General features: G+C 39.9%; 1 protein-coding gene across 2 annotated transcripts in view; it reads left to right on the top strand.

The window, feature by feature from the left end:
* Window positions 1-12,644, top strand: part of dnajc2 (DnaJ (Hsp40) homolog, subfamily C, member 2) — a 46,583-nt gene that overhangs the window by 33,648 nt on the left and 291 nt on the right. For both annotated transcript variants that reach the window (XM_078235633.1, XM_078235632.1), the window contains 7 exons: window positions 1,420-1,569; window positions 6,918-7,006; window positions 7,851-7,920; window positions 8,809-8,990; window positions 9,638-9,738; window positions 10,203-10,313; window positions 12,319-12,473. In XM_078235633.1, the coding sequence (XP_078091759.1) occupies window positions 1,420-1,569; window positions 6,918-7,006; window positions 7,851-7,920; window positions 8,809-8,990; window positions 9,638-9,738; window positions 10,203-10,313; window positions 12,319-12,473 (858 nt within the window). The remainder of the gene's footprint in view (window positions 1-1,419; window positions 1,570-6,917; window positions 7,007-7,850; window positions 7,921-8,808; window positions 8,991-9,637; window positions 9,739-10,202; window positions 10,314-12,318; window positions 12,474-12,644) is intronic.

The following is a 12,644-nucleotide window of genomic DNA, read 5'->3' as shown; positions in this document are numbered from 1 at the left end:
GAAATAAATTGTAATCCAAATTAAGATGACACCTTTCTGTTATACCATGCTTTCAATCTGACCATGAATTCATTGTCAGTAGCTATATTGGAGTATTTGTAGACTTCTAGGACTCGGGACAGTTAGAACATAAGAACATAAGAAATAGGAGCAGGAGTAGGCCATCTGGCCCTTCGAGCCTGCCCCGCCATTCAACAAGATCATGGCTGATCTGAAGCGAATCAGTTCCACTTACCTGCCTGCTCCCCATATCCCCTAATTCCCTTATCGATCAGAAAACTATCTACCCGTGATTTAAACATATTCAATGAGGAAGCCTCCACCACTTCAATGGGCAGAGAATTCCAGAGATTCACTACCCTCTGAGAGAAGAAGTTCCCCCTCAACTCTGTTCTGAACCGGCCCCCCCCTTATTTTGAGGCTGTGCCCTCTAGTTGACCCATAAAACCAAATAAGTTCCATTCTTGGTAAAACATATTCTTGGGATAGTTTGCACATTATTATTGAGACTTCCAAACCAGACAGGAAAAGTCTTCCACTGCCAACAATTTTGCTGCAACTCCCAGTGATGTTCAGCAACAGGAACATTGAGCACATTATCTAGACTGACATTTCAGTGCAGTACTGGGGTAGTGTTGCATTTTTGGAAGTGCCTTCTTTCAGATAAGCTGGTAAACCAAGATATTTGCCCTATCAGGTGAGTGTAAAACATCTTAAAGCACCAACTGAAGTAGTGGAGTTCACCAAGATGTCCAGGCCAATATGTATCTTTCAACCAACATCCCTTAAAACAGATTTTAAGATTTGTCCATTATCCCATTGCTGTTTGTGGGATTCTGCTAGACAGACATGGCCTGGTGTGCTTCCCCACAATACAACAGTGAATTACTTCAAAAGTACTTAATTGGTTGTAATGTGCTTTGGGATATCTTGAAGTCACAAAAAACAAGTCTGCTTTTCATCCATTTGTGCTAAATCGATATTGTAAATCCATCATAGAAGCATGGATGAAGGATATAGAAAAGCCACACAAATATTGCTTCAAATGACTCTATGGTCTTGGAAGTATAATGCAACTATGTAAAGGAACAGAATAGAGTCAGAAACTGGTTCTAGCCACTGTACCAGATTAAATAAGAAATACAGGCCAACGTTCTGTCCAGCACTCTTGTGATTTTATAGTTTTGTAAATATTTAGGATAAAAATATTTAGACACTAATATTGAAATATTTCAAAATACGTGATCCATTTCCCTGTGTTTTGTTATTTGATTTGGGCTTTTAAGTTGAACTGAGATCAGATTAAGGAATCCGTAATGCACTGGTAAATTTTACTTGCACAAACCACTTTATCTCAGCATTTTATACTATTTTAGAAAGACGTTTAAAATACCTCTGTTCTCTTTTTTTATAAAAAAGCAAAAGCAGGCTGAGTTAGAAGTTGCCCGTTTGGCCAAAGAGAAAGAAGAAGAAGAAGCCAGACAGCAGGCCTTGCAAACAAAGAAGGAAAAGGAAATACAGAAGAAAGCAATTAAGAAAGAAAGGCAAAAGCTGCGTACAGTCTGTAAGGTGCGGTGCGCTCTTATTTTAATTTGCGTTCCTGGTCATTTCTGTGGACTTCGTTGTGAACATGAAGATGATTTTCAGAAAATTTAATTGTTTGAAAATCATGAGGGGCTCAACGTGCGATTTCCTGATGTACATTTGTGGAAACGAAGTTTGTGTGTAGGGAGCAGGCAATCCGATAAATGTTACCGTATATTTCCACAGCACGAAGACCATGCTGAATTTAAAAGAATCTGAAATAGCTTTTTTTTAATATGTGACACTTCATAATACAATGTCTCTCAACCAACATATTATCACAATTGAGATTAATATATACTTTGTTAAATATCCTTTGAAGTGCAAGCAACAATGAAGCACGCTGTTTACACTGAGCTAACATTCACTTTCATCTCTTCAACTCCTGTCTTCCAATCCCAGAGGAAAGCAATTGCTTTTCTTTGATGTAGAAGAGCCAGATGAAATATATTTAACCTGACCAGGCTTTCTTACTGTCTCTGCTGTCTGCCATCAGGGTAGCACATGAACAAATGGTTTCCAAGTCTTTTAGTTTTCTGTCCCCACTAACCAATTAATCCTCTTTCTATTTCTTAATGAATAGTTTACTGATTTAACCATTAATCCACTTCTTCAATTTTCTCCATATACGTTATGTCTAATCCCTGGGTGTATATTACTGCACTTCAGAATTATTCTAACAGTCTTTACAGAAGTTGAGACAGCTGAGTTTTTGCTTTCCAGGTCATTTCCAAATCCCTTCCTGTAAATTTTTATCGCTCCCCAGGCTTCCATTCTTTCACTTTCTACTTCTCACCAGATGTTCCTATGTTGGTATCAGTTACACAATGGCTGAATCAGCAACTATGTTGTTTCTGATGCGATATGCCTGCATGCTATCATTAAACTTAATATATCATCTACAATTACAGCTGACAAATTGCAAAACAAGATATTTCAAACCTCATTAATGCATTGTGAAACAGTATTACCAGGTATTTAATAGTCTAGACTAGCTTGAAGAAGTTTGATTGGATAAATATTTTGTCTGGATAGCCACCTCATGAATATCTGTATGATTAACTTTGTCCCAGGACGTCTATGTCAAAGTGTTTTCCATGTTTTACACATTTTAGTTCAGGAGGCTCTTCTCCAGCTTATCAATTCTTCACCACGCTCTCCAAATTAAACTAATGAGACATCGCTTGATTTGCTTTTCTCTTGATTCATTTTCCAGTTGACTCCTGACTCCCAGAGTTATCTGATATTATTATTGGTTTCCTTTTCTCTAGCACTATTCTACTGTCCTTCAAAACCAATGTGGTATCACCACGCTCTTCAAAATGACCCATTTTTGACTCCCCTGTTTTTTTAAATACAAACCCCTTTCTAACCTTATCCTGAGTTATTGAGCATGTTGCTTTCCAGCTGGAAGCTCATCTCTCCCTCCAATCAACCCCCCCTCCACTTATCAAAGTACTGAAACAGCCTGAGCCAAAAACATTGAAAAACTTTCTTTGTGTTTCAATATTATCACTGAAGTTGGCACTGAAGAAGTCTCTGTGCCATTTCAGCTGTTCCCATCATGTGGGATCTGGACAGCGATCCCACCAAGGCAGAGCTCAAAAAGGCCATTGACCATCTTGCCAGGAAAGCCCCAGGAAGTGATGACATTCACCTGGGAAACCAGTACTGCGGGCAGCATCACCGTGAATTTTTGTATCTCTGCTGGAAGGAAACATTGTGCCTCAAGACATGTGGGATGTAACAATAATCACCTTGTACAAAAACAAGGGAGATCACAGTAACTGCAAGAATATCGAGATATCACTTTGTTAAATGTTGTGGAGAAGGTCTTTGTTCACCTCGCTCTGACCAGATTGCAAGATTCTGGCAGCACGCATCTACCTTAAAATTCTCTGTGGCTTCAGAATTGACAGTTTCCCACTTTGGCAGTTACTGAAGTGCCACAAACAGCGCAGATCATTCTGCATTGTCTTCATAGACTTTGTCGGCAGAGACAAGACTCTCTAAACTGCTGTGGAAAATAGGCTGCCCACCTGGATATCATTTCTTATTTCCATAAGAACATGCAGCGTTTCATCAGTTACAATGGAGCACCAAGATCAGCAGCAGAGTAAAGCAGGGTGGTGTCCTTGCGCCAAGTCTCTTTGGCATAGTTTTCACCATGCTGCCATGCTTTCAGTATCACAAATGCATGCCAGTGCTGACAGCAAGCCGTTCAACTTGACAAGATTGAGCATTGAGACCAAAATGTGTAATGTCCTGGTCTCTGAGTTCCCCTGCACTCTTGAGCCATACCATTGGACTTAACAGTTTGGTGAGCTATAAAGTCATGAGCTGAGCTTTAAATTTCACATCCTTGATTGTCACTAAGGGTGTGTACATTCACATTTGTAGCATTGCCCATCTCCACACGTATCCCAGTCTCTTGCCATTGAAATCCTCAATATGTGCCTTTGTCACATGAAGACTTGACTACTGTATAGAACGTTGGTTCGGCCGCATTTGGAATACTGCGTCCAGTTCTGGTCGCCACACTACCAGAAGGACGTGGAGGCTTTGGAGAGAGTACAGAGGAGGTTTACCAGGATGTTGCCTGGTATGGAGGGGCTTGGTTATGAGGAGAGATTGGGGAAACTGGGGTTGTTCTCCTTGGAAAGACGGAGGATGAGGGGAGACTTAATAGAGGTGTATAAAATTATGAAAGGCATGGATAGGGTGAACGGTGGGAAGCTTTTCCCCGGGTCGGTGGTGACGTTCACGAGAGGTCATAGGTTCAAGGTGAAGGGGGGGAGGTTTAACACAGATATCAGAAGGACATATTTCACACAGAGGGTCGTGGGGGCCTGGAATGTGTTGTCGGGCAAGGTGGTGGAGGCGGACACACTGGGAACGTTTAAGACTTATCTAGACAGCTATATGAACGGAGTGGGAATGGAGGGATACAAAAGAGTGGTCTAGTTTGGACCAGGGAGCGGCGCGGGCTAATTGTTCCTTGTTTCTCATTTCAAGGCTTCATTCTATGATCATCTTGCTGGTGTCAGTACAGAGCGAGACTGTGGATAGTTGGGAACCTGTCTCGGGGGCAGGGAATTCAGATGGTGTTCGTGGAAGTGGAAATGACTAGGGTTGGGAAGCATTTTCCGATCAGGGCCATTGTGATCTCCTGGACTCGTTTCGATCGCCTCAGGGGGTCGGAGAGGAATTTCCCAGATTTTCTTTTCCCCATATTGGCCCTGGGGTTTTTCACTCTGGGTTTTCGCCTCTCCCTGGAGATCACATGGTCTGGAATGGGGGGTGGGGGTGAGTTAATAGGTTGTAATGAACAAAGCATCGTAGCTGTGAGGGACAGCTCGGTGGATAGGATATTGGTATGTAGATAGGCTGGAAAATTGGGCGGGGATCCTGGATTCAGGATTCAATCCTGGACCGGGGAGCGGCGCGGGCTTGGAGGGCCGAAGGGCCTGTTCCTGTGCTGTATTGTTCTTTGTTCTTTGTACTGCAACGCTTCTTTTCTTCCTATTCCCTGTTGCCCTCAAACTGCAACTTGTCCAAAATTTATCCTGCCAAAACTCACCCATCTCCCTGTCGTTAGTGTCCTGTACATAATCAATTCAAAATCTTCATCTCGATCTGTACGACCTCCCATGCCCTTGCCCCACTTTGTGGTCTCGGGCAGAATATTAACCATTACACAGACTGGATAGATTTAGGATGGCATGTTTCTGTCCTGTATAATCTCCACAATCCTCTCCAGCTCTATACTACTTTCTGAATGCTCTAACTTCTCCATTCTGTGCACCTTCCCCCACCTTCCCTTCACCTGGTGAGGTTATGGTTGCTTTGTTCCTTTCCCTCTGCAGCTCTCTCTCTTAAAAACCGTCTCAAAATCTATCTCTATAACTTAGCCTTCAATTGTACCTTCTGGTCTCTTCCTTCATTGTTCAGCATGTTTTATAAATATTTGTGAATTGCCTCGGACAATTTTCCAGTTCTGTCTTGTCTTTTTACAGGGGAATTATGGGCAGCAACAGAGGTTATTTGTCCAAACGTGTTCAACCCCTCCCAGTACCTTTCTCATCACATCACCATTTCTCTCACACTTCTCCAGAAATGCATTTACTTTTCTTGAGGTGATTTATACTGCCAGTTTCAATACCTCAGTACTAACTTTGTGCACAGCTCTTACCCTTTATGTAAATTAAGTGACTTACCTTCATTTTATTTGTGTTTAAGCCCGTCACCATAATGAAAGATTTGAATCTATCAGCTTTGTCGATTTCCCTTCCATGAATCTATTTAATGTTTTTAGAGTTTTTTTTCCTTTTCTATAGAAGTCAACCTCTACTTCTTTCAAACCTTTTAATGAATTTAAGTTAAAATCTAGAATTGCCTTTGTCTTATCTTTTTCCGTATCGTTTCAAAAGCAGTGAGCACCTTGCCATAATTAGGTGAGCAGACCAGAACTGCACATTGGACTCCATATGGAACACTATAGTGGATGCTGGATATGAGGTTGCTTTTCAGGAGATCACCATATTTGTTCACCAAATGCCCAGCGTTGTACTTTTCGGATCTCAGTTACCGGGTTACACCAAGAATTTGGGAAATCTGGACCATAAAATCATCACTGGCTCAGCATATGTCTACCCATTTCACCTTTATTATAAAACACAGCAGATATTTTTATCCACCTATAAATTTAAAAAAATAGCCATCCATAAAAATAACATCAAAAACCTTCAGACTATTCACAACTAAAGTAAGGCTTTTAAAAACAAGAATGTCCTCTTTATAAGTTTCAAGACAGTGTCTTTGGGGCTTTAAATCAGTGCATCACTTCAAGAAAGTTTTGTACTGTTTCTTCATACTTGGGTCAAGTTCCTAGGGTGTCAGCAGCCTGTACCTACCCAGAGGTCATTCTTTTATCAGAAGCTCAGAAATGTTAGCTGGTTGTTGAGGGGCAGAATTGTTGAATCTCGCCCTATCCTTGAAAGGATAGGGATCAGAAGTGGCAACGAGCTGATATTCTTCCCTGCTCTCATCAGCCCCCTTTAATGATGTAGTGCTCAAGACCAATCGTAGCATCCTCACCCACTGCCTTGGCTTTCAGCTCATGATGGATTGCAATTTGAGCCATTGATTTTGTTCTTATGGCTGTGCTGTTCCAGCGAGTGTACCTAGTATCTTCATGCAGCTACCCATGTTGTGTATGTACTGCTGCCATCACTACCAGTGGTTCTGAGAATTTAACATCAACATAACTGACATCTGTCGTTATAATCAGTGCTGACTTATTGGAAAAGTGAAACTTTTTCTTATTTTCAAAGAATTGGAACTACTTCACTGATGATCAAACTGAAAATGTGAAAATGATGGAAGAAGTGGAGAAACTCTGTGATCGACTTGAACTAATGAGGTAATAATCTTTATTTTAAAATTCCTTATCTGTATGATTCAATGTAAATAATTTGCTCTCAATTTATTTGTAAAATTTGACTTTATACTTCTGCTCCTTGTCTCTCAAGTATCCTTGGAAGATATGTAATTCAGCATTTCCCTTGATTCTTCCTTGAGGGGAATACAAACAGCAAATAAATTGTTACAAATACCGAAAATCTGAAATTCTAGCACACAATAGTGTTTCAGTACTTTTCCCATGTCACAAATTCCATCCACCTTCCTGGCCATTGTTTCAGATTGATCCAGAGTGTCCACAGCTTCAGCATCCTAAGTGACCTTGAGCTGAGCCCCTCACTCTGTATCTTGTGTGTCACAAAGACTTCCACATCTGACATTCTCCCCCTCCTTCCTCCTCTTGAGCCCATCTGCTGCTGAAACTGCATTCCCTTCTCTCCACTCCACGGTAGGAAGTCCATCACCCCTTCTCCTTTTAACATTATCCTTGAAACCCTGACCAAGCTTTTGGTCACTCCTTCTAATTGCTGCTGTTTTAACTTAATTTTGAGCGTGCCTCAAACACTTCGGGGAGTGACTTCTTTTTAAATTTTATGACCAAATTGGTTTTTGGTGAAGAAAGAGCAGCAATCTATTTTACATTAAATTGTAAAATACATGCATAAGCTTTAAAGTTGTCACCTCCCTGCTGAATAGGTGTTAATTTTACTGTTTTGTACCTGTGCCCTTTCCACCCAAATCCACCCAAAAGTAACATTAAGGTTTTACAGTTGATCCCTGAAAACCTGACCATGGCATTTTATTTAGTAGGTTCCAATGTATTTTCATGTCTTATTTCTTTTCAGCCTCCAAGCCTTAAATGAAGTGCTTGCATCAAGTACAAAGGATGAAGGCCAAGCTGAGATAGAGAAACAGGTATGATCCATAATTAAAACAAAAAATACTAGATGCACCCAGCGGATCAGGCAGCATCTTTGGAGGAGCAGCGTTAACATTTCAGTTTGATTACCTTTTACTTGTGGTCCATAACATTTGCCGGGTACAACAGTTGTAGGCCATTCAGCCCCTTGGGCCTATTCAGCCAAGTGGTCTGTACTTCAACTCTATGGCAGTTCCAAATCTGTACTTTCACACTTGGATTGTGTTTGAAGAGAGCTTTGTAAGATGAGCTGGAAAGGGGAAACACTTGGTGGGAGCAGTTCAGTGTGATAAATTAAGGACATTGGTGAAATGTATTTGGATTTGATTAAAAACTCTTTCTCAAACTGCAGCCCCAGCAAAGTAGCATTAATACATGAAATATGACGACTGTTGACACTGACCCAAATTTGTGTGGTTGCTGTAAGCAAAGTTTACCCTTGGTCTGTTCATGTATCTTGGTAGTTGTTTTTTATTTACATACCTTACTTAGCTGAGTTTCAGTTTGCTTTCAGTGTTTGATCATTAAAAAAAATAATACATGTACGCCACCTACTTGCCACAAAAGAAAACACCAGGCAATAATTTGGTGATTGGGACCAGCTTACTTTCTTTTACAAGTATTTATAGTGCCTTTTGTGCTGACATGCTAACGTGCCTCTTTTTATAAATGGCAACTAAAAAAACTTGAAGAATGCATGCTTGTCCTCCGTTCCTTCTTCTGTACTTGATCTGGTTCAATAACTAATTCCAACAAGTACTGAGTGATAGCATCCCAGCAAATCCAGGTGAGGAAAAGCTGATATCGAACAATTGGACTGAATAGGAATTTGAGGAAAACCTAATATTGAATGAGCAACAATCTAATTTAAACTTATTCTAAAGATCCAAGAGGTGAACGCACAGTTGGCAAAAGAGAAGGAGGAAGCTGAGGCACGAATGCGCCAGGCTGCGAAAAGCTCTGATCATGCCACAGGATATGGTGGAGGAAGCAAAACCTGGCTGGAAGAAGACTTACAGCTGTTGATAAAAGGTGTAAATATCTTTCCTGCTGGAACTAATACAAGGTAACGCATAGCAAAAAAAAATGTTGAATAAATAACTGAATTATTTTATGTGTGTCGTGCTGGTTGCAACTGAAAATCCAGCGCAAGTATTTGGAGAAATTAAAATGCTTTTGGAAGCATTGCTTTCTAAATGTAAAGTTAAATGCAAAATATCTCCCACTCTGTCTTTATTTCACCTGTATTTAGCAACAGGTCAAGATTAACAACTTCCTATCTCCAAATTTTGGAACTGAATTGGGTTGATTCCTTGACGTTCTTGATTTTCTACCTCTGCCACACATCTTGGTCGCCCTGCTGAACAGGACTTGGAAGCCTTCTGTAATTAAGGGAATTTTTTCCTCTGTACCTTTCATGCCCTGAAGGTTGAATTATTGTTCCAAGGGTGCTTCATTTTTTCCTGGATCTTGTTGACGTGACTATTTTTATGTGGGGGGCTGTGGGAGATGCTATCACTTCTGTGTTCATCTGATATGGCCATAGTTAGCCTGCAGACGTGTCAACAGTTGAAAATGAAAGATTAATAATTAATGATTTCAATCACCACATCAGAAATGTATGTTTGGATAGCTAGTTGCACAGGTACATCTGCCAATCATTTTTAAAAACCTAGTGACTACCTGTGATCATACAGAACCGTTCTTTTTCAGGTGGGAAGTAATTGCTAATTTTATTAATTCACACTCAACAAGTGGAATCAAAAGGACGGCCAAGGATGTAATCAACAAAGCCAAGAATTTACAAAAACTTGGTAAGTACAGGATCTCCTTTCAGTCTTCAGCATAACCTGATCCACCATTTGACAAAAGTTTTGAAAGTGACGATAAAAAAAAATGGAAAAGCTTTCAATGGATGTTTAGACGGTGAAACACGAGTTGGAGGGAGAGAGAGTTACCAAGTAAATGCTGATTATGGTCAAACAAACATTCATGTAGTTGAATTTGTCATCTTTTGGATATTTAGTGTTGCTTTGAGTTGTAGAGCTGGGCAGTTGTACTACAAAAAGTTCAATTGCTTTGTTCATTCCTGAGCTTTCTGAAGTCTATCTGTACATGTGCACTATTCATTACTTTCAATATAGAGAGACCCAAAGAAAGGAATATGAAAGTTTTTGATTAAACTTTGAGTTCATCTGTCAACACAACATTCTCCTTTGGACCATGTTCTATCCATCAAGTTTGGGTAGCTTTTTAATTATCCCTATTTGTCTTTCAGATCCTCTACAAAAAGATGAAATTAATAAAAAAGCATTTGAAAAATTCAATAAAGAGCACAGCACAGCAGTTGCAGCACTGGATAAGGCAACTCCTTCAGAGAGGTTTGAGGGTAAGGAATGGGGACAGTACGTAATGAGAAAATAACTCTCATTTTTTAAAGATGTAACAATATGCAGATTTCTCAACTTTAGACTTTCTGCTTCAGCTTGAAACCCAAAGTTTAGATTTAATTATTTTTTGGAGGATGGGAAAGGAAAACAGACTGAGAATGAATTAATAAATGCAGCTCTCCATAACTTGGTTTGCTTCATGGACATGTTATGACTGCTTCCATCTGTTAAGTTTATTCTACAGCAAAATATTCAAATTGTAACGTAATCACTTCACCTATCATACTTTAGTGTAAGTAAACATGGCAAAAAGTTCAATATATGTCCAGCTGTATGACTTGTGTATCCACTGTTACACATGTAAGGGTCTTCAGGATTCAGTTTATAAAAAGAACAATCCAATGTTGAAAGCGCATTCATATTTTAAAAAATGATTCCGATACTGAGTTTCTCCAGTTTTAGTTGCTGTCCTCTTCTGAAGGCATCAACTCCCACGGAGGTATAATTTCATGGGCACCTTTCATATCGCTTAGGTATTGAATTCAGTACTGCCTGGTTTGCAAGACTCAGCATGCCTTTAGCAGAACACAAACCATCTCATCCATTGGAGTTTTTTGCACTCATTTCAATCCCTACGCTAATTTACTCATTGTTGTGAGAATATGCACATTGAATTTCAGGCCATCTAGGGCAATTAGATCACAGCCAACTGGCACCTGAAAAGTTGTCTTGAAACCATATGCTATTAAATGAAAAATACAATAAGGTACAAGAGAAAAAGGTTCCCTGAGTGGCCAAAATGTTATACTGCAACAGCAGATGCAAAAGAAAAACATCCTCCATATTCATTGACCACCTGGGTCAACTAAATGTTATGGTTCAGGTTAGAAACTCAAGTGTTTTGAATTCGGCTAGGATAAGCATAAGATGTTTCACTTCAGGTATGATTCAAGTGACCCATGAGGGAGCTTTTGTCAAAGTTTATTTAAGAATATAGTTAACATGAATAGTAAGAAAATTAGCAAGAACTTTCATCAATTACAAACAAGAAACAATGATAATGTATGACCTTTAAATATTTGTACGATCAAATCAATCCCATAGACAAAAGACCCTTTTCGCAGGTTTAACACTGTTGCTCAGGTAATTCTGCAGTCAAATGCTCGAGGCTCAGAATAGTTTGAAGACAAGACAGCTTCCAAAAACACCAGAGACACTCTGGCCGAGCACAAACAACAGCAGGTTTTCACCCTTCAGGAAAACAAGGTCTTGTCTTCAGCTGACCAATAGGGAGAAAGGGAAAACACTTTTTTTAAGCTTGCTGTCCTTCTAAAAATGAAATCCCTGTCACCTGCCCAGTTTTTTTCCCTCCTCCCAACAATGACATCACCTAAGGCTGTGAGCATGAATTTAAAAACTCTTACGTGATGTTAGTGTACCTTTTAAGATTGGAATGATTCCTGGGTAGTGGACCACTTTAGCATCTAGTTCCGTGAAAGGAGAGAAATAAAATTCAGTACCTTCAAAATTATGAAGGTTAATAATCACTGTCAAGTCCTTAGTCATTCTACCTCAGTGCATTCACGTCTATACTCCTGGGAAGGAATCTGCTTCTGATTTCACCTTTGGAAAGTGCATGGGTGGTAGTAGAATAAAGTCTGTTTGACTGCTACCTGCCATTGTAGTATGCTGGATGTTTGGAGACCGTGGCTCACAAGCATGACTAAAGCAGGAAATTGGCGTTAAAATAAATCAGTAACCTTTGAGAGAAAAGGATGGGAAAAAAACTTTGCTTTATTCCAGTAATAACGCCAATCTGAATTCAATGTCTTTTTTACAATTCTGACCTTGATGTGAACAAATCAAAGGAAGGCTTTATAGAATTTTTCAAAAGAAAGAAATGAGACATGAAGTTTAAGATGCTTCTCACTAGAAGAACCAAAATCCCCCACTACTGGTGTAAAACCTTAGTGAAGAGATTATGCTGTTTTTTTTTCCCCGCAGCGCCCGGTGGTGACATTAACCCATGGACAGCAGAAGAGCAGAAGCTTCTAGAACAAGCATTGAAGACCTATCCAGTAAACACCCCTGAGCGATGGGAAAAGATAGCAGCGACTGTTCCAGGAAGGACAAAGAAAGATTGCATGAAGAGATACAAGGTAAGAAAAATCTGTTCTAGCTCTTTTTATAAATGACTCAAATAAAGCAGGTTTGCAACCCTGTCTGAGGATGACCATGAAAACCATTGTCAAAACTTTGGAGAAGGAAATCTGCCAATTTTACCTGGTCTGGCCTACATGTGACTGATGAACTGAGTGGTTTGCTAGACA

This window comes from Mustelus asterias, chromosome 19, assembly GCF_964213995.1.
Source record: "Mustelus asterias chromosome 19, sMusAst1.hap1.1, whole genome shotgun sequence".
NCBI classification, from domain to species: Eukaryota; Metazoa; Chordata; class Chondrichthyes; order Carcharhiniformes; family Triakidae; genus Mustelus; species Mustelus asterias.
This window is presented reverse-complemented; position numbering and strand designations above follow the sequence as displayed.